Source organism: Octodon degus, unplaced genomic scaffold (assembly GCF_000260255.1).
Source record: "Octodon degus isolate 3935 unplaced genomic scaffold, OctDeg1.0 scaffold00166, whole genome shotgun sequence".
NCBI classification, from domain to species: Eukaryota; Metazoa; Chordata; class Mammalia; order Rodentia; family Octodontidae; genus Octodon; species Octodon degus.
The window spans coordinates 5,393,295-5,416,282 of NW_004524742.1; the positions used below are offsets into that span (position 1 = coordinate 5,393,295).

Sequence of the window (22,988 nt, forward strand, 5' to 3'; positions counted from 1 at the left end):
AAAGGTGAGAATTCATATATCCTTATAATAGTTGATGACCTTAACTTTTTTTAGGGGTATAGCTGGGCCAAGTGGAATTTTTATTTTTAATATGTATGCCAATTTGTTTCATTTACACTGCTTTATTTATACTACTTTTGCTCATTGGAAAGAAAATTTTGTGCTAACATATTTGTTTCTTCTTTGAAAGAATCTTTTTCCATGTCTTTTACTGAGTACTTTGAACATAATAAATACACAGTGCATTACCTGTTGTTATTTTCAAAAAAAAAAAAATGACTGTGGTTAATTTCCCACCTTTAATCATAGGAACAAGATTTTATAGTTACATAACAAAATCTTGAACAAACCAGAAAATTGTATATAGTAAATAGCCACACAGAACTGATTTCACTCTTAGGGGAAAAAAATTAAGAGGGAAAGGGCCAGCCAAGTAGCTCAGTGGATTAAAGCACCTGAAAGCAGCCGCAAGGATCAGTGCTTGGATGTCCCAAGCCTGCCATGCCAGCCCCACCCCCAGAATGCACTGAGACAGCCATTAAGACTGGGCATTATGGCGCCCGCCTGTAATCCCAGTTCTTGGGAGGCTGTAAACAGGAGAATCACTACAAGTCCGATCGAGTAGTGAGACCCTGAACACCCTATAGACCCTTCTCTAAGATAAAAAATAAATAAATAAATAAATAAATAAATAAGAGAGAAAAGAGGAAAAAATAAAGAAATAGAAGAACAGAAAAAAAATTAGCATCAAGACAAAGAACAAAGACACATTACTCAAGTTTTAGAAAGTAATAAAGAAGGATAAAACAAAAACCAGAACAAAAGAAAACAACTAAAAACAGTATTTACACTCACCCAAAAAAAGGAATAAATAACCAGAAGAAAACAAAAAGAAAAAAATAAGGGAAGGAAAAACAATGTCCACTTTAGAGCATGTCTCTGCTGTCACGGGTAAACAAAGAGATAGACAGAGCCGAGGTCTGCACTGGACAGCCCCAGCAAGCCTGCAGTAGAATAAGGGCAGTGTGGTAGATAATCCCAGCAACCTGTACTTTCAAGTCTGTGGAAGTTCAGGCTGATCCTGGTTTCTAGTTGTGAGGGTGACCCAAGTTGCTCAGCCCACGGCACTCTGGGTTTCTCTTGCTGGCTTAAATCTGGCTGCCTACCCCTGGATGTCTCCCAAGGCTACATCTCAACCAGACACTGGGCATGCTGAGGTGAAGCCAAGCCATGGCTGCTCTGAGTCCAAGGTCTAACTGGCCCTTTCCCAAAATGGCATCTGATCAGTCTCCTGGGAACATTTGGTCTGGAGTCACTCATTAGCCACTGTAGCCCACAGCATCCAGTGCTCCATTCTGCTGATGCATTCCTCTGGAGTTACCTGTATTCACTGCCTCTTTTGGTTTGAGCCATCTCTCTTACACCAAGAGCAAGGTGGCAAGGGAAAAGCACTGCTTCAATGTGCAGCGACTTCAATGTGTACCTTCTTTCTTGCATATTGAAGTCCTTCTCATCACTCCCTCTGTGAGCTCCGATTCTCTCTAGAAATGTTTCCTGGGTCCCAGGGATTCATCTCTGTCCTCTTTTGCTTACTCAAGTTGTTAGACTCTGGCATCTGGACTGCAAATGTTGCAGAGGCTGATTGGCTGCTGCTCACCATGGAGTCTGAACCTCTTTTCTAAGGATAGCTAATCCCATTCACGATGGCTCTGCTCTTGTGACCTACCCACCCTGAAGGCCCCATATCACCATCACTTTGGGTGTTAGGAATTCAACATATGAACTGCAGGAAGAAACATGCACACCCTGTCAGGTACACAGAGTTGTCTCCTTTTTATAGACAAAGACCCTGAGGCTAGAAAATCTAAATATCTCCCTCAGAGCCATACAGGTAAGAGGAAGTGCGGAGTTGTACTCAAGGTCTTCCTAGCAGTCTCTCTGATGAACAAAGAGAAACAGCACTTTCTCCTTTGAGCCTGTGAAAAATTGTGGCATACTTAATTACTTTTCAGTGCTCCTTTTAGAAAACATTTTTAAAACCAAATCAAAATTTCAAAATGAATTAAAAAGTTCCTTGTAACATTATTTTGCTTGTGTCTCCTAATGTTTTTGGTAAATACTCTTAAATAAAATACATCTTTAAAACAACTTGTTAAAGTATGTCATTTTCTCCACTTTATTTTTCTTGGCCTGCTGAGAAGCCTGAGGTTGTGTTGTAGTAATGAGTCAAGAGGCTCTTTCTTATGAACCATTGGCAAAGTCAGTAGCTAGGCTAAACACAAGTGTATCTGTCAGCCTACAATTAATTCCTCCCTAATGTAGGTTCAAAGAAAGCAAAGACTTTGTACTAGTCCACAAGGAGGCACAAATTATCCTGTGCTTTCTTAAAGTTCTTAGAGTGTTTTAGTGATGTCTTCCGCAGGCCATGAACTTACCTGTGAGGAACACAGTATCTCCTTCCACTGCTGAAATGCTTTCCTGGGTAAAGCTAGCACCCATGGCCATCACATGGGGATAATTCATTGAATCTTCTTGTGAAGAGTATTTGAGAGATGGCAATAGATGGCAAGATCTGCTTTAAAAGTTCTGTTCTGAAGACACTTGCAACTCAAAGGAAACAGCAAACCCAAGCAGAACTGTCAGGAACATGCTAGGAGTAATTACTAAGAACCCAGTGAATCACCTCTTCCTGTATCATAACTTGTGTGACTTTTGGCATACCAAGGATAATGGTGGCTATTGAATCTGGTAAAGTTAATATGGGCTTGCATAGCAAAGAAGGCAGGTGTTGAAAGACACCTTAAAGAAGGAAATGGACACAGTTTATAGAGTAGCACAGGAGAGCACACACCACCAATTAGAGTGAAGAATACAAAGTGGTATCCTGGTTCAGTGAATATAATGTGTATATATTTTAGAATCATTACTTCATTTCTGTCTATATGAGATGTAATAGAAATGTACAGGAAATGTTTAAATTAATATTCTCTTACAGTGAAAGAAACACTGTCACAACTCACCCTCAAAATACTTCCCCTTTGTTTCGAATATCTATACCATCATCTTACCATTTTCTGAAGTCATTCTTGGAATTGTGTTTCATAAATGTCTTTACAAAATATGATAGAAAATATGGTGAATACTGCTGCATAGAATGCTGCCAACAGAAAGATGGGCTCATTGAAACATTGCAGTGTGTCTTCATCTATTTTTTTTACTAGATCTAGCAACATTCAACTTCTGATCCTTCCCCCAAATCAAAATGACCAAAAGGTAAATATTTTGAGTCAGTTCAGGTGATGGAGGCAGCCCCAACAGTGCAATTAAAAACATTCATGAAAGAGAATTTCCATAACTACTTCAGAAAGTGACAAGAACAATAGAATGAATGTGTTTGAAGCAAAGGGGGCTGTTTTAAGGGGAATTAATGGCAATGTTTCTTTTCTTGAAATATATTTTTAAACATGATTGTATTTTTCAGTAATAGTCATGTATTTATGGTTTTAGTCAGAAGGGATATACTAATTATTTTCCTGTGTGATGGGTACAAAAGACCTTGACTTATCAGGACAATTGTTTTGGTCTCAAATTTGTATATAATTTGAAAGACTGAGCAAACTCTCAAAAAAGTAATGAATACTAAAAGGTTTTAAGAGTTTAACAAAAAGATATTCACATCACAGTGCTGCGTGTTGTGCTTCAGACTAGGGTAAGATGGAAGATGGAACACAGCATGCATATGAGGTGCAACTGGTGGGCCTTGGGGACTTCACATCTGCGTGGCATTTTCATGCTGTTTCAATGGTATGTGCAGTTTTCCAACCCATTTTCCCACTGGGTCTCCTGAAATCCCTATGCCTAAGCAGGTCAAGAGCTATATGGAGACAGCAAAAGACAAGGGAATGTAACTCCATTTGTGAAAACTCAAATTGAAGCATCATCAAAGTCCAAAAATAAGTGTATATGAAAAATAGCATACATAATAGAAAAGAAATTATTCAAATCAAACCACAAATGGAGAGCCCAGAATGTAGCTCAGCAGCACAATACCTACCTGGCAAGCATGAGTTCCTGAGATCAGTTCCTGATACCCCCACCAAAAAAAGAAGATACTAATAGAAACCAATCCACAGACTAAAAAAATTAGAAAATCTGGGTGAGATGAAAGAAAATCTGATTCTGTTGCTTTCTTACCAAGCACACCACTTCCACTGTTGTCCCCAAAGTCCCCTGTGGGGTTCAGTCATGATGCTAATCAAGTGTCTTAGCAATGGACCCAGAGGCCCAGAATCTTTATTTTATGGGTTTCACTGATTATTTCACTGTTAAGAGTAATACATGAGGTTGATACATGAATAAAACTATGATTAAACTGAAATAGAAAACAAACCCTGCTTATCAACATTATTTTCACAAAATGGTAACATTATGGTGCTAATCACAAGTTGATTTCATCAACTCCAGATATCCATAATAATAATGGGTTTTATTGTGTCAGAGACACCTCAATTCTAACTGTAGGTTTCACTCAAATTTTATTACAATTTTTATTTTTTAAATCCATGTGGACACAAACTATAGACACACAGGCAAAATGTTGGCATGATTCTGTAATTAAGTAGTAGTCTTCAAAATGCTTAGGCTACTGTGTCATCCCACCTTGAGTGATTTCCTTCAGTTCCTTGGCTTTACGTTCTACCATTTGAGCTCATGATACCTAAGTGTACAGTCTCTGCTTTGTCATCCCTGAGCTCTGGACTTTACAGCCCATTTCCTACATGATATTCTCACTTGAGGTGTAAAAGACATCACAAATATTCTATATCTTATGCATAAATCTCTAATTAGCCTTCCAAATTTGTTCTTCCCTCAAGATTTACCTCCTTAACTAGGATTGCCAACTTTTCAACTATTCAAACAAATCTTAAGTGGCTTCTTTTATTCAACATTTCCACTTATTCCCATATACGATCCATCAGCAAATTCTGTTGGTTCAGTGCTTCTGAAATCCTCTGTTTCTTGCCATTTCCATTGGCCACATCCTACTCCAGACTGTCATTATCTTCCCTTGGGGCCACTGCTGCACTTGCACAAGAACTGAACACCCTCCTCCTCTTCTCAATCCTATACAGTATTAGGGTACCTCTGCTTCATAATAGATAGCACCAAAATCTCACAGGCATTGGAAGATAAGCAATAATTTCATGTGTATCTTAGGATAGGTGGGAGCACTGCTACAGGTCTACAAGAGTTCTGTTCTGTTGATCTCATTCTGAGGTCCAAACTTCACTACCTTGTCTGCAGTTACCCCAGTGCTGCTCGATCAGTGACTAGAATTAGTGGACTCAATGAATGGTAATTTTTTTCCTGTATTTTAGGGAGGGGTCTATGGGGTGGTCAGGGTCTCACAACTAGATTGGACTCATAGTGATCCACCTGTTTACAACCTCCCAAGTTCTGGGATTACAGGGGTGTACCACCACACCCAGTCTCAATTGCCATCTCAGTGCACCCCTGGAGTGGGGCCTGCAGGACAGGCCAAGGGGTTGAACCCCTGGCCCCTGCACCTGTTTGCAGGTGCTTTAATCCACTGAGCTATTTGGCTGCCCTTGAATGGTAAAATTAATTAACACATGGATGAACAATCCCTGGTTCATTCTGTGTACTATCAGGGTAATTTATGGATGCTTCCCCACTTCCCTCCCCAGACTGCTCTGAAGGCCCTAAGAAGAAGATACTATGTCTCACTACTTGTAATGATTTGATTCATACAAGACTTCTGCATAGAAAAAGTTGACATTTACCAAAAAAAATATTTTGGGTCCTGACCATCACCTCTGCATCATGATGCTCTAAGCCATTCGTGGCAAACCTGACTACATGTCAGAGCACACTGTTGTGGAAAGTTTTAAAAGATTTACCCCAACTGTTGTAAATTAATTAAAAGAAGAGTATCTCTAAACTCATTCATGCTGCGCCTGTGGCATTCTCTAACACTAATACTTCCCTGGGTATCTCTTCTATAGGATTACTTAAAATATGGGGAAATGGCTGACAGGACTGACAGTTGCCTTAGTAGTACACTGATAGGTTGTCACCTGTCTTTCCTCCACCATTTCAAGCCCCTACCTTAAGTCTCAGTGAATTGTGTTGATTTATTCCACAAAAATCTTTGAATGCCTATTATATGTTGGATTTTAGAAAGACCCTTGAGTGCTCAGTCTTAGATAATTTAGACATAAGGCCATGTTCTTATGAGATATACAGCCTAGAGAGAAAAGCAGTCAGAAAGGAGAAACCCAGGTTATCTCAGAAGAACAGGTCTGGGGCTCCCATGTTTCAGCTGTTCCTGATGGTGACCTGGAATGACTTATGCGCAAGGGCTTATGCCAAAGGAATTGGAAGAAAGAGAACATTCCAATCAAAGGAACTTTAAAACAGAAGTTGTAGTTCAAGCACAGAGAGTAAGAAAAACTGATAGGCTAAAGATAAATTAGTTGTATTTCTATTAATTGTCCCTGTGGTGGCTATGATTGTTTTAGCAGTGTAAAATGGGAAAAATCATTACCATTTCCATCCAAATGCTTGGGAATGTTACAAAGGCAGTAGTAATAAGGACACAGCCTTGTGAGCTTTTGAAAAAAGGCCCTGCAAACATTTACACTGTTATTAAGCTCATTATTCATTTTAGAACTCAAGCAAAAACATTACTGTAAGCCCTTGGGCAAAACTAGCTTACCTCAAATCTCACTCTCCCTTGAAAATGCCCACAAAGTCAGTATTCAGTTCCACCAGAGCCGATTTGGTTGGTGATCAGGCTTGTAGAGCTACAGGTCATTAGGAGAAAAATATTCTCCTTCCAATCATGTGTCCTTCCTACCATGTGAAGCTTTTTAAAAAAATGTTTGATCCCCTCTCTAATTTGCATCATTATTCTTCAATTTCTTCCTGTTTCACGGTACATTCTTTATTCCCCTTAGATTTCCAAATGCAAGTCAGCAAGAGGTGGCTTCCAAGGCCACTTGCAGGTTAGCTCTGAAGATGTGAGGCTAAGATAAAATAAGGCTAATTGGGCAAATGAACTTCAATAGCAAACATCCCATTCTACAATGTCTGTTGCACCTTATGGTTCCACATGCCATCAAACTCCATGTGCTGATCGCGATGGGGTGAGTCTAATTGAATTCAGCCTGGCGGTGGAAAGTGACTGTCCCACACACATGGCTACCAGATAACTGAAAGAATCAGAGTACAGTATTTACATAAGCTTAATGAGTAGGATTGGATTTTTCCTCCACCTTTGACTTAATTTTCAGTTGTTTGCTTCATCATTCTTATAATGAAAGATGACAAGTGAGAGGGCAAGTGTATGTGCTACATGATAGATATGGGAGGCAAAAAAGTTTACAAAGTAATGAACCATAAGTTACATCCAGCTGAGAGTATCTGCTTTTAAATGTACTGATTATCTATGCTTACTGAAGTATCCTTTTTGTGAGCAGACTGTACCAGGGCCATTGAATTTATTGGCTAAGTCCAATGAACAGCGCAACACGGGCATCACCATCAGCTTGTTACATTATCTGTGATCTCTTATAGACTGCAGAGTGTCACTAAACTTTTCCTTGGCATCTGTGTTTCAAAAATGTTTACTCTTTCCACCATACCACTACTGTGATAATTTTACACTTGTAATATATTCTGACAAAACAAAATAATTCTTGTTGACATTGTACATTGGATGACACTTGAAGACATTTTTTCCAAAAATGTCAGATTCTTCTTGAAGGATTGAATTATAAAACAGTGAATGCATACTGGTGAGCTATTTTCTTTTTGAGACAGGGTCTCACTGGGTAGTTCAAGCTGGCCTTGAGCTTACTATGTGGCCCATGCTGGCCTCGAACTCCCAGTGCCCCTCCTCCCTCAGCCTTCAACTACTGGGACTAATAAACTATTGAAATTTGGTTTAATTAAAACTTTTCTGGATCAAGTTATATAACTCCAAAACATATAGTGGTACATGTTTATGGTCTTGAATTTAAACTGTAGTACAGTTTAGGTTGGTGGTGAAAAAAAAAAAGGTTGTCAACAAGCCAAGCTCTAAGACAGGACAACAGCTGTGTTCTACAGTCAGCTCTTCGGATCTGGGAGAAACATCAGGTATATTCAAGTATGAGTTTGCTTGAAAGATAAGCCCAGGTTAATTCCAAACATTCAGACAACAAACAGCCCCTGTGTTCAGCTGGACATGGTAGGACTAATCTGATTATATGGATTAGACTACCACATTCTCTCTGAAAACAGAAGAGTCATAAATATCTCAGCAGGACAAATGAGACCTAGTGAGGCGGAACAGTGTGTCTACTCACACAGTCATTTGCTACAAAGCTGGGCAAGAAGCCAGGTTCTGGGGGCTTCCCATTCTCATATTCAAATCATAGCATTTCTAAATTGATTGTTGAACATTTTTATTAACCAGAACCTAAACATTTGAAGTGCTTTTTAAATGCATTTGTGAGTTTTTTCATACTCCTCCCTCCAAAAAGATCGAGTCTAAGAATTGTCCCTCTAAGAGCAGGCTAGACTCAGTGAATTATGTCTAGGGGATGGCACGGGGAAGAATACTGATGAGCTGTGAGGTTACTGATGGTGTCACAGTCCCTGCCTTAGTCTCTTCTGGAACCCTTGCTTTGTGCAAAGCCAGCCACCATAACAGGAGAATTTCCAGGCCACCCCTTGAAGAGCTCAGTCTGGTAAGGAACTAAGGCCTTCCCCAACCTTCAGTGAGCTCTGAAACCACTCCTTGAGCCGTGCAAGTGGACTGAGAGCCAACACTGCAGTCCCAGTCAGAAGACCACAGCCAGAGGGGAGAGCCCAGGCCAAGACCACCAGGCTAGCCTCCTGAATTCCTGACCTGCAGAAACTAAGATAATAAATACCTATTGATTTAGCCAACTAAGATCTGAGGTATTTTTTTTACACAGGATAAATATTAAAACAGCTTATCACAATGCAAATTCAGTCCTTCAAGAAATACCTTATTTCTTCAGGCTTCATTTAATATACAACATCAAGAAGTCTTCCTTCTTAGTCTTGACTCAGAGATTAAATTCTCTGACATAAATTGAAATTTTACTCAAAGCACAGGCATATTTTACGAAGTCTGAGTATGACACAAAACTGCTTTGGAAAACACGCATTGGACCTGACAAGCAATGGCTTCCCTCTCTAAATGTTTCAGTTTCTCTGCATAATCAGGAAAGGGGACCCTGTCTTATTCATCTGATTCATCCTAGGACACAGAATACAGTTCTCCAACTTTTATGTTTCCTCAGAGCTATGGTGGGAATAACCAGGAGAACTTTACTCATGAGATTCCTCACCTGGATGAAAGATCTCAGAAATGCCATGGAGTCCATGCACACAAACCTGGTTGTTTTAGGGTCGTGGTGCTGACCTGTAGCTCCTGTGATGTGCTAGCACCCTCTCTGTTGGTGCATGAGCCAAATATGAGTGGTTTTCCCTAAACTAAAACCTCAGTGTGCAGGTTTAACTGTGATGTTGGTATTATGTAATAACTAAGTATGTTTGATGCCGCAGTTTGACATCAGTCTCTAAGAGGTTTGTCATCACTGTTCTAAGGTGTTTATTAGACCCAGAGACAGTGATAGAGTCCCAGGCTAACATGGCACCTCCCAGAAGTTAGCCAAGTACATCAGACTAATTTACAAGCTTATTAATTTTCAAGGGAGAAAGCAAATTAATATCCCCTTGTGGCACTAATAAAGATACAAAATTCTTACATTCTTTAAATCACTCTTCCATAGCAGACCCTGTAGTGTATTTTTTGCCACAATCCTGAATAAAGCAGTGAAATTCTATTCTATAATATTTAACGTCATAATAAGTAGGTGCTGACAGTTCATCAGAGCTCACCTTTTTCTGCTGTTATTGCCTTATAATCTTAAGTACAGGCAGCTGTTCTCCCCACTCATCAACTGGAGTAACTTCTGGGATCACTCTCTCCAGTGAGAAGGAAATGATGCTTCTCTCTCCTCCCAGGTGAGAGTGTGGAAGAAAACGCCAGTGTTGTGGTCAAGCTGCTCATCAGACGCCCGGAGTGCTTCGGCCCGGCGCTGCGAGGCGAAGGAGGAAACGGCCTGTTGGCAGCCATGCAGGGGGCCATCAAGATCTCGGAGAACCCAGCGCTGGACCTCCCTTCTCAGGGATATAAGAGAGCAGTGTAAGTGTGAGCAGCTGTCTCCTAGGCAGCTGGGTGGGCTCCCAAATAGTGCTGGGTGAGCTCCCAAATAGTGCTGGGTGAGCTCCCAAATAGTGATTAAGGAGGCATCAATAGCTTCCTCCAATAGCATAGATTTTTCCTTTTTAATGGTTGTTGAAACATTTAGTCACTTTGTCGGGGCTAGGGAGATGGCTCAGTGGAATAAGTGCTTGCTGGCAAGCACAAGGACCTGAGTTCAATCCCTGGTTCTGCAATAAAATAAAATCACTTTGTCAAGCACATTGCTATCTTGACTCTTCAAATGAGCTGAGCAACAGTGTCTCTGCTGTCTTCATTTGCCTACTCCACTCAGTCCAGGTAGCAGGGCACCGGGGCATTGAACCCTCCTGGCCTCCATGGCAACATCCATAGCATCGCCACTCCAGTGTCACCCCTGGAGGAAACTGCAGAGGCTAAAAGACCAGAGCCAAGAGGACAGCCCTTGTCATCCCCAGCTCACTTCCTTCCATCTTTTAATCTGTGGTGTCAAATCCTGCACCTCACTTTTAAAAAAGTAATGTCCTCCACTTCTTCCTGAGAAAGTCCTCAGGAAAGTATTGGGGTTTGATTCCTTAATAGAGAAAAAAAATGTGGATTTTTTGAAAAGTCATGGCTTTAATAATCTTGGTAATTAAAAACTAAAGGTGTAGTTGGTAGATAAGCTGATTGTCTATCTCATTACTTTATCACACCCCATGATCAGTTCCTTTTTCCTAGCCTCTACATTAGACCCTCTACAGAATGTATCTTGCCCAGCACAGGTAGCTTTCCAGGCTACTGGCTTTTTCTTTGTCATTAGCTATGGTAGCTGACCCAATAGACTAGAAAGAACCCAAACCACATGATGCTCCAGATTCCTCATGTAAAATGAGAAAAAATGAAGGTCACGATGATAGCCCCTCCGCAGCACAGCTGGGGCACAGACTTAGTGCACCCAAGTCCATGTCCATTGTGGCCTCCATGTAGATTCAGACAGGGAATAAAGTAAGAAGTGTCCAGACTCAAGCCTTACAGTTCATAGCATTCTGGAGATATCAAGACAAATATTTGGATCCTTTGAGCTTGATGAATAAAGCTACCTATCCACCTTCTGCGAAGAGACATTCCAAGGGAATGCTTATATGATGCTCATGAACAACAGGGTAATTGTTTCTCTCTTGAGTGACACTTTTCTAATAGCATGGCAGGCCTGCTAGGCCTCACACCTCCCTTGTGTTGATTCTCTCTCTCTGCAGCACAGAGGACCACGAAGAGGAAGAAGAGATAGTGTACATGGGCAATGCGATTATGTCATTTTATTCAGCTCTTATAGATCTCCTGGGCCGCTGTGCTCCTGAAATGCATGTAAGTGATAGATGTGCCAGAAAGCATCTTTGGGAAACACTGTCAATGTCTTGAACACAGTTTCTTTTCCTGTACCTGGCATTTGCCAGCATGCCTTTCTCTGGATTATATAACACTGAAGTATTTTCTATCTCTAACACCCAACAGTACAGCTTTCTAAAGAAGGACTTGTGCCGGGATCATGATATGTATGATTTCTCTGTGGCATTAATTGAGCATATACTCTACACATTTTGTTACCATCACTTCCCAAAATTATGTTTTATGTCCCTCAGTTTTGTCACAAGGGGACCAATTTGATTCTCACTCTTGGCCATCCTGAGTGACCTCACAGGGTCCAAGAGCATCATGAGGATGCTGTAATGTAGAAAATCCTCTTCTTGGTGGCTGTGACACTCGGATCCAAGAAGGCAGTCTCTCACCAGGGTTCCTATCAAATTGGTTTCCTGAGATAGAGGTTTTCACAGATGCATAGGAATGGCTCTGTTTCATGGGATACCTTCTTGGATTCCCAGTGTTGCCTAAAACGTGTGTCCATTCCCTTTCTTTCATCCATGCTGAGGCCTTGAAGAGATGGCCTTTTTTCATATAAAATCTCCTTTGTAAGTGAGAGAAGAAATACAATTATTTGTGTGAAAAGAAAATCTGAATCTTAGAAAAGGAAGACGCACAGAATTCTTAGGATTCTGTTTCCTATAGTAGTACACCCCTCTCCACCTGACCCTGGCTGTCTACTCCTGTGTCTTCTAGAAACAACCAGGGAAACAGCAGGGTGAGCTGCACCCTTGGGAAGAGAAGTGTCGGAAGGCACGACATGTTCGAACTCTAGCTCCAATCAGCTCTCCACACTTCCTGACTTAGTCTCATAAAGGCAGAATGGAATGGCTAGGCCTTCAGAACCCACCAGGGAAGGACTTCCTGCCTGCTTTCCACTCTGCTCCCAACACTTTACCTACACACACACACACACACACACACACACACACACCCCACTCTCTAGCCCCTACTCTGTCAGTAGTGGGAGAAAAAGGAAGGTGCTGGCCTCGCTAACAGCTTCCTGTACTCTCACAGAGAAAGGAGGTGCAGCCAGAGTAGGTAGATAGGGTTCTCCTTTCTCTGAAGCCACCTGGCACCATGGTCCAGGACATCACCAGCCCACGGGGCACAGACCCTGCCCTGAATCCCCGGCAGCTGTGTTCCTAGTAGTGGACCCTGTCCACACTGCAGAGACCACAGGGAGATGTCTGTGCACTGGACATGCTGCCTAGCATATGAGGGTCTGTGCAGACCGGGTTATCTACCGCAGGGTATCTCCACTGAGAGGCTCGGGTTCTGTTGACATTCTCAGTACCTCTATTGGCACCTAGCATTAATCAAACTCTTTGGAAACTGAAAAGCCTAAACCATTTCTACATTTACTAGAACTCTGGAGTCCAGCACTGTGGCCACATTGTCAACACTTCTGCTAGCACACCCATGAGCACTCCCAGTTGCACTGTGAAAGAAAGCCAACCACAGGCAGCAGATCTGCCACTCAGACTTGATACCTGAACTGATGGCCATTCAACCACAGCAAAGAAATCCAACAGCCCTTCACTGGTTGTTCCCTCAGTAACAGATCTTCTGGAAGATGAAGAGAGCTCCCTTCTCTGTGGCCACAGATGTCTCTGGCAGCTAGAGGAACACAGAGGTGTACTCCTGCCCCTACAGAGAACCATTATACTGCCAGAGGATTGGAGACAGGGTGGAATGGCAGTTCAGGGACTTCATCTGTGTAATCCCTTCTCCAACTACGCATTGCAGCTCATCCAGACAGGAAAAGGGGAGGCCATCCGGATCCGGTCCATCCTGCGCTCGCTGGTCCCCACTGAGGACCTGGTTGGGATCATCAGCATCCCCCTGAAACTGCCTTCCCTCAACAAAGGTAGGGGATCACCTACAGGCTGGAGCCACCCCAGGGCAGCACCCCGGGTGCCCACTTGCAAGGTAGGCTGCCCAGGGAGAATGTCTTGCTCTCTTTCCCGTAATGAGGAGCTCTCTCCTCTGTGCTCCAGCTGGTGCTGCTCTTGTCTGCAACATTCCTGTGTCAAGGTGACTAAACCCTTACCCAACAGGGACAAGTGCACTTCTCCATCTACCCCTGCAAAGCAGGTGCACAGAATGGAGAAAATGAAACCTCTCATGATGGCCTTCCTTCTTCCCTTGCCTCTCTGGACCTTAGGTGGTGGCAGCAGCTGGGGCAGCAGTCAGGCAGGCTGTCTCTGCCACAGTCAGAACACCTCACAGCTCAGGGCCGTGAAGGATTTCTTCCCAAATGCTGCATGTAACATTTGACATCCATCATCTTTGTGAAACTCTCCCAAAAGTACAGTACTGTTTCTCTAAGTTATTCTACCTGCTCTTGGGGCAGATGGAAGAATTGAAAAGATGGCATGGCTCTAGACTGGTTGTGCTGTTTAATGAAAGTGTTTAATGAAACATTTTTTTGCAATGATAAGAGGTTTGGAGTCAGATAAATTTAGGAATACATTGCATTTTCTAACCTCATAAAGCATAGCAAGATTGTAATTTCTCTGAGAAAACTAATGATAACACGCAAATGTTGAGCTCAATGTTTTCTGAACATGTAATGGGATTTTTAGCACAAAGCACTCGTTAATATCCCACAAGAAGTATGCTCGTTGGTGTTTCAAACGCCCAGAACACTTAAGCAATGCCAGCCTGTACCAGTCAGCTCTAGCACCCTCTCCTGGTTAGAGAGGGAGATGCCAGCAGCTGCTGCCTTCTCTCCTGCCTTGAGAAGGCTCCAGGCTGGTTTGTGGGCTGAGGCACTTACACTTCATAATTCCCAGGGTGCCTTAGAAGGTCCTTCACTTTTCCAGTACAATGGTCACATATTCTGTGACTGTGCTTGGTCCCTTGGGGGCTCTGTTTTCTAAATCTTTGGTGCAGGCTTGGAAATAGCTCGGCAGTCTAAGTACCTACTTGGCAAGCACAAGGACTCAGGTTCCATTCTGGATGTCGCATGCTGTGTCAGCCCTGCCAAGCCAACCACCGAGACCCAGGGTGGTGGCACGCACCTGCAATCCCAGCACTATAAGTACCTCCTAAATCTGGCCATTGTTTTCAAACACTGAAAAGTTTTTTGTTTTTTTTTTTTTTTTTTTTTTTTATGGTGTATTGGCTTTAGAAGGTGAAGCATGCTAGTCAATGTGACCTGCCTTCACAACATTTATCACCTATTTCTGTCTTCAGTCAACTGAGCAATAAATCAAGCCTGGATTCTTAGCAGTCACCTACTTCTGTGATGTGCATGCCTCATTGAGGCCAAAGCTGCCAGTATATGAACACTGGATGTGGAGTTGGAATGAGACCATGTCTGGCACAGCATCACATTGTGTTTCTAACACAGATGTGCAGTAGAGGACTAACCTTAAGAGTAGAGTTTACTGGAGTCTGGAGAGATAGCTCAGTAGTCTAAGTGCCTGCCTGGCAAGCTCAAGAACCCAGGTTCGATCCTCAGTACCGCATGCCATGCCAATCACTGAAACTGAGAGTGGTGGTACACTCCTATAATCCCAGTGCTGGGCAGGCTGAGACAGGAGGATCACTACAAGTCCGAGCTGCATAGCAAGACCCTATACCAAATAGGGGTTGTGTGTGTGTGTGTTATTTTAAGAAAAAGAATAGGGTATATTGTAAAAGTGTTAGGAAGCAATTAGTGATAAGTATTTGTTACCTTTTTAAGTGTGATTCACTTACATTGTAAATTCAAAATTTTAAATAATGGATACACTTAATAACTGACTCACGCATTCCTGAATTCTTTTCAATTGGCACTTGTATCCAGAATAAGCTGGCTCCGGAAGAATGCTGTTGTTCCCAGAATTCCTGTTGTTTATTAGAACAAGCCACAGATTGGAAGTGTGGTGTGTTGCATTTTTGAGACTGTGGAGATAGCAAAAGGAAATGACACTCTCTGCCTTTCAGATGGGTCAGTCAGCAAGCCCGATATGGCGGCCAACTTCTGCCCTGACCACAAGGCCCCCATGGTGCTATTTTTGGACCGCGTTTATGGCATTAAGGATCAAACTTTTCTGCTTCATTTGCTGGAGGTTGGATTTTTACCTGACCTGAGAGCCTCTGCCTCTTTAGACACAGTAAGTTGCTAAAGTGGGAGGAAAGAAGTCTACTCCCCACACTGTAAAATTAGTAGATTGGACTATAATATTTTCTACCTATTGACTACATTTTAGTAGCCTGCTTTCAACAGTGAGAAAACAGTGGCACCAAGAAATGGAAGATCTTAGTTTATTGTGGTCAGGAATTTCCATATAGGTACAAGACAAATGACTTCCAATATTTGATTCAGCTCCTTCAATTACAGTTTTTCAGCCGCCTCCCCCCAGTATTTGCAGGCAGAGGCTTCCGGTTCACTCAGAATGCTTTGCAGCATCCCTGGCCTCTATCCACCAGATTCCAGTGGCATTCTTAGTGTCCTACTCCCAAGCCCAACAAAACCAATTCCAGATATCACCAGATGTCCTCATGTGAGAATCTGGCTGCGCTGCTTCTGGAAAAAGATGACAAGCAACACTTCAGGATGGAAATCCTCTTTCTATTTTCACCTCTGGAGTTCATGTTTTGACCATCGGAAAGGACAGGTCTGAACCGAGGAGCATGCCAAAGTTCAGTCCCAGAGTCCAGTGGCAAATGCATAGAAATCAAGGCTGAAGGAAAGTACGGTAATACAGCGTCAACAGGCATTGAGGCAGGAGAGTTTAGGAGTTAAAAAAAAGAAATCTGCTGCCATCAGAACTAAGCAGAAAAATAGTGTACCAGGAGTTCTGAGTCTGAGAAGGAAAGATAAGCTAGATCAGTTTAGTTCTAAAACCCACCATTCCAGCTCAGGGTTTTAGTTAAAAATTGATTAGCGCTTATACCTGGCATTGAGCCTCTGAAGCACGAGCTCCGTGGTGGTTGCTCAGCAGCCAAACCTTACCCGAGACGATTCCATGACGAAGTCGCCCAGAAGTGGCAACCAGTCTGCCCCCCAGCCCTGCTGGGCTCTCCCCTGGACAGCTTGCTGTGGTGCGTAGGTGGGAATGCTGCAGCCACGGGGGAATGAGGGGCACGCGACCCTCTTGGAAGATTAAAGCAATGCATCCACCACTGATTTTATATTCAGCTTTTCTACAAATTTCCTTGATTTAAAAAAATAATATTTTGGACTGGGGAGATAGCTCATCTGTCTAAGCACCCACCTGGCAAACACAAGGACCTGGGTTCAATCCCAGTACTGCATGCCATGCCAGCCCTGGCTCCAAAACTGGGCATGGTGGTGCACACCTGTAATCCCAGCGTGGAAGATCACTCCAAGTCCAAGCTGCATAGTGAGACCCTGTACCAAATGAAGATAAATAAATAAATAAATGATTTTTTAAGAATAAATCCTTTTAAAAAATGAAATAAATAATGTTTTTAACTTTGAGGACCTCCCCAAGTTTCCTGTTAAGGCGTTTAATTTTTCACAGACTGAATAAACAGAAAATGCTATTTTAGCAGCTGGTATTCAAGCTCATGCTTTTCCAAGCACCATCTGCAACAAAAAGGTTTTATATTCCGTCCCGCAGCACACACATATTCATGCATTCTCATTTCAAAACTTTTAAGCCACTAGAATCAAAGCTCTGTTTTCCTCATTTTAGCAGCATTGTCTATGAAAGTGATAAATGTAAAACATGAGCTATTTCTTCCAGCATGATTAACAAAGCATCTAGAAGACAAACTTGATAATTAATAGGAACACAGAACAGAATGTTTATAGTTCAAAGAAAACTGCTTTCCAAATCACAAGTTGGAGAAAATGTGCTACAGATACAGTGGCTGCAGTCATCACAGGAAATGATACTATCTTATCTCTGTGGATCCCAAGTCTCTTCTGAAGTTCTGTGGTTTTCAAGATGGTAGCTAATCACACGTTGGCTATATATAGTGCGCTAAATGGGTCTTCCCTTGAGTTCAGCCTGTCCATCTAAAGAAACAAAAGAGAATGCTGTGAGCAAGATTTATGGCAGAGTTTTAGAAAAGGCCATTGAGCTGCAGAACTCTTGTACTTTTCCTCATATATTTTTCCCATGTGGATTTAGGTTTCTTTTAGTGAGAAGTATCCACCCTCAAGATGGTCATCAGGTTGTAGTCTGCTCAGATATTCATAAGTTACCTGGAGAGCATCACAGCTCTACTTTCTCTTAGTCAAGCCAGAGAATTTGAGAAGGTGCTTAACCTGTAAACACTTTCTGATCTTCAGATCACACAAGGGCAAAATGTGAGTCCCCGTAGGCTGCGACATGAGAGCTAAAGCTGGAATAATAATGTTTAACCCCACAGCTGCACTTGCAAGCATCAGGGGTGTTAGGTTAAACTGACCATGACCTGCATGCAGCAAGGGTTTACAATTGGCCTTTGAGAGAAGCATGTTTATGGGGTCATTTGGGATTCAGTGAGCTTTTGCTCTTCGCTTTTTTATGGTTTTTATTTTTTCTTTCACATTTTTAAAATGCAAAAGGAAAAAGGCCTACTGACCAAGTAGAAAGGTATTTACACTGTTGCTCTGAAACACAAATCGGCCTGAAAAATGTCAGCCTCCCTGAACTCTGGCATGGAAGCTCGGTATACCAGGCAGTCTTTATCGCTTTCTGAGAAGTTAATAAACACTGTGGTTCCCCTTCCTAGGTGGCCCTCAGCACCACAGAGGCTGCGCTGGCACTCAACAGGTACATATGCTCTGCAGTGCTCCCGCTCCTCACAAGATGTGCCCCCCTCTTTGCCAGCACAGAGCACTGCACCTCTCTGATTGATTCCACGCTGCAGACCATATACAGGCTTTCCAAGGGACGCTCCCTCACCAAAGCACAGAGGGATACCATAGAGGAATGTTTGCTTGCCATTTGCAAGTAAGTACCCATCTCTGGGCTCTGCGTACATGTCCATGCCAAATACACTTAATCACCTAAACACTAGTGGTCAGTACAAGGCAGCTACCAGCCCTTCGCCATGCAACAGCCCTCTCCAAGTCCCTCCTCCTGGGATGTGCTTGGTATCTTTTTTGGCACAAATTCTTTCTGCAGGATGGAGGAGGGCGAGTTCTGGCTTTAGTGCACAAAGATGGCAGATCAGGGGCAGACTGTGCTGCACATGCACTCTGATTATTAAATAACCATTGAGTGCCCCCAGATAAAGCCAGAGCACATGAGTTCATTCTCCAAAAGAGAAGACTTTCTAGATCTTCCTCTCAGTATTTGTTCTCAGTATAAAACTGCTCTCATAGAGCTGAGGAGATAGCTCAGTGGCATAAGTGCCTGCCTGGTAAACACTAGGTCCTGAGTTCAATCCCTGGTACCAAACAAAAAAAAAAGAAAATGTTTTCACCTTTGCCATTTCAAAAAGAAGATAATTACCCTGTTACTTATTTACTGCATATGGGCCTCTCCATTCTTCCTCAGCATAGCAAAATTTATCCAAAAAGAAACTCTTCCTATCAACATCAAGTCTGAAATCAGCTGGTAACTGCTTCAGGAACAGTTGCAGATCATGACATTCTGCCTTTTGTTAGTTACAAACTCAGCATGTTTCTTAGGCACTACGCCAACCAGGGAGTTCTACTTCCCTATGCGAGCTGTTTCCTAGTCCAAAATCATGCTGTTGAAACAACTGTATCTGGCCTGTAAATATTTGCAAAGCAATCAGACTTTGAGTAAATTGTAAGTTCATATTGAACTTAAAATATTGCCCTTACTCCTGTACTTTTCTGGCTGGGCACCCTTCTTCCCAGCCACACTGGAGATAGAGCAAAGTTATACTTAACCTAGCTATGGGTTGTTTATCTTTAAAAGTCAGGAATCTGTAGGATACACAGATTTTTGCACTTTTTAATGTAGTTGAAGTTAGTTGATTTTAGGTGAGCTCTGCTAAATACCTGAATAATAATGTGAGGCATTGAGCAATTTTACATCATAATCACTAGATTCACGGATGAAGCTACTCAGGACATACTGTAAGGAACCTTCTCAGCCCAGGGCTTTTCATCCCAGGACTAGCTCCAGGAAAAGTTGTGAAACAGAGGAGCTCTGTCGCCCATTTCCATCAGCGTTCATCTTCCTTGTTGTAGATGCTTCAGGGATTTACTTCCTGGCATCCCTCCTTGCTGTTGGACTTATTGCCTCAACCCATGGTTTCCTAGGCCTCTGAGGAGGGAGTCCAGGGGTTCCAAGACTAAACTCACATAAAACATTGTCTGAGCAGCAGGGCATGTGATTTCTCTCTAGGGAGAACCCACAGACTCCATGGGGCTTTCAACAGACGTAGCAACCTGCAAATACAAGTTAATGACTGCCACTTCTCTCTCCTTCTTTGCCTCAGAATTACCTTGCACCAAATGTGACGGCCATGAACTCTGTAATTTAATCCAGTATTCTTTTATTAATTATGGTGAGAACAAAGCTATAACCCAAAGAAATATCTCCAAAAGTGAGCATTTCCTGAACCAGCTTATAATTTGGCTGCTTTAGGGTTCACATCAAGCCTCACACCAGTAGGTGGCCTCAGACTCCACCATTCAGGCTGGCCAGCCCCAGCTTCTCTTGTAGAATGTTGATCCGTAGAGACAGCTGTGCAATTAGCTATACCATCGTTCCATAATATCCTTTGTACATAATCACTAAATACATATTTAAGTATGCATAGAGTTAGAACCTTTTTCATAAATGTTGACTGGAATTTAACCCTAAGTATCCCAACCCATTAGCACATGTCTTTCTTTCTGAATTTTAACTATACTCCATTTTTCATGTGTTTTACCACCCGCAGTTTATCCAAGACCTTGTATCTAGGACCTAAGTGTCTTGGGCCTAAGCAGGGTTACTCTTGCAAACCTTCTGCATTCTTCCCTCCTCTGTCCTACCTTATTTATTTTTCTTTGCTCTTTCTCTTACTCCCTGCCACAGTCACCTGAGACCTTCCATGTTACAGCAGCTCCTGCGACGTCTGGTTTTTGATGTACCACAACTGAATGAATACTGCAAAATGCCTCTGAAGGTAAAGCCCGCCCTGCCGCAGATGTGCACTCCTCGGCACAGGCAGCATGCTCGGGCTGCTTTGATTTTGTCACAATATGGTGAGCTCACTGCAGGACAAAGGAGTCATACTCCCTTAAATTGACAGCTGGTGCAATCCACAAAACCAAACCGTTCTTAAGGCCCAGTTTCAAGAGATATTTGTTATACTCACTCAGGGCTTTAATGTTCTTTCATTGCTTTTCATTGGCTACCAATTTTTAGCAGAAGTTGGTGAAGGGCTTGCATTTTACACCTTCCTTGCTTAATTAGGCTTTTGGAAGATTTTCAATACCAATAGCTCATGGTGGTGTACATCTTATAATCGCAGCATTCAGGAGGGAGGTTGAGACAGGAGGATCACTGTGAATTCGAGTCCATTCTCCCCTACATAGTGAGGATCTGCCTCAAAAAAATACTAAAAAGTTCAAAAAGCTTTGAAAGACCTGTGATTTATCAGTTGAAAAGGATAAAATGCCCCCATTTCTATATTGTTTTGTGCTTTATTCTTGCTTTGTAACAAATCCTTTTTCCTCTATTTTGTCTCTTTTGTCAGAGCACAGAATCTAGTTATTATTTACTCATTCCTGATTATCTCATAATTCATTAATATCTTATCCCATCACCAGGAACATGTGTCCAAGTAGTGGCAGAATTAGGTGTCCACCAGGTGGACAATGTTCTTATTTTCACTCTGAGGCATTGTCATACTTGTATACCCAGAAGTGTCCTGAAAATCCTGGCCAGTGGCTTTAATAGAACTTTTTCTTTTCTCAGACATGGTTCAGTTAAAACCTAAGGTAGCACTTAGTTGCAACAACAAAACTTCCAAGAGGTCTTTCACTCAGTGCCCTGTGTCCAGGCCAAGAAGAAAGCAGAATGTATAACATCGGAGGTTCTGTAGTCCTCCAAGGCCTAAGTCTTCTCTTTAATCATAATCTAGGCCCAGTTTTAATCTCAAAAAAGTACTTAGGTGAAAATCATAGTTTACACAGCTTTGTTTTCTGTAGAGGCTTCTACTACCAGCTGGATGCTGGCTTATAAGAGGGATTATTAATACCAGTTAATTTACTTTTACATTTCTCGCCAATGGGATTTTTCTTAGAGAATGTGGCTGGAGCCCACCAGCTGGGAACAGATCATTGCCTGTGTATTTCTGCCCTCTACTGGCCACATAGGAAACGGCTATAACTTCAGAAGGCTGGAGAAAGGCAAGGAAACCTTGGGTAGTGATCAATGTAGAGAAAATCTCCAGACCTACAGCTTGCTACCCATCATACACTTCCATACCAAATCAGTATCCCTCAGAACTTTCCAGAATCATCAACAAAGGTCTCATAAGAAATTCCCACAGCTGAGTGGCTAGAACAGCGCACAATGACTGCTTTCTGAGGGTAGCAACTTCACATCTGCGGTAGAAACAGCTCTTCTCTGTTTTCTGGTAGCTACTAGAAGCATATCAAGAGACTCAAAAATTAATCAGGCAGTTGCAGCTTAAGCTAGAGCTCCTTAGTGCAAGAGCAAACCCTTCCCAAAGGATCATTTTGCAGGCAGCCCAACTGTCTCTCCTATTGGTTTCATTCTCATGATCTCCAAATACTATTTTATTCTCCCCTGCATGTTTTTGATGCCTGTGGATTTCCTCCATCCTACCCCTGGTGCAATCGTGTTCTGCACATCCCAGCTCCTGACGAATCACTATGAGCAGTGCTGGAAGTATTACTGTCTGCCTTCAGGATGGGGGAGCTATGGGCTGGCTGTGGAGGAGGAGTTGCACCTCACAGAGAAGCTCTTCTGGGGGATTTTTGACTCCCTCTCCCATAAGGTAATGATGGTGTTTCCCAAACAAAAAGAAAAACTTCAGTGAGCCACGAACATAAGAATAATGATGACTGGCATCTCTTAAGCTTTGCCGTATGCTGGAAACTGTGCTAAGTACTTCACAAGTACATTACCTGAATCCGTACCCACAACTGTCTAAAAAGAACCTACAGTCAATCTTCATTTTACAGGTGGAGAAGATCTTAGAGCAGAGTCACTTGGCAGGTTCTCAAAGCTACTACAAGGGAGAACAGTCACCCAAATAAGTTGAACCATATGTCTTGCTTCTAGTCTTGATGATGTACCTCCCTGTCCTTTCCCCTTGGACTTGGCAAAGTCCCTGTGAGCCAGGCTTGTCTAAAGTCCTGGCATCTGCTTGGCTGGTGAGCAAAGTGATGTTCAGGAGACCTGAAGCCGTTCTGTGA

General features: G+C 42.4%; 1 protein-coding gene across 1 annotated transcript in view; it reads left to right on the top strand.

The window, feature by feature from the left end:
- Positions 1–22,988, top strand: part of Ryr3 (ryanodine receptor 3) — a 622,696-nt gene that overhangs the window by 465,029 nt on the left and 134,679 nt on the right. Inside the window, exons 43-49 of the mRNA XM_023703237.1 lie at positions 10,066–10,246; positions 11,521–11,629; positions 13,433–13,553; positions 15,620–15,789; positions 18,365–18,585; positions 20,635–20,725; positions 22,427–22,567. Coding sequence (XP_023559005.1) covers positions 10,066–10,246; positions 11,521–11,629; positions 13,433–13,553; positions 15,620–15,789; positions 18,365–18,585; positions 20,635–20,725; positions 22,427–22,567 — 1,034 coding nt within the window. The remainder of the gene's footprint in view (positions 1–10,065; positions 10,247–11,520; positions 11,630–13,432; positions 13,554–15,619; positions 15,790–18,364; positions 18,586–20,634; positions 20,726–22,426; positions 22,568–22,988) is intronic.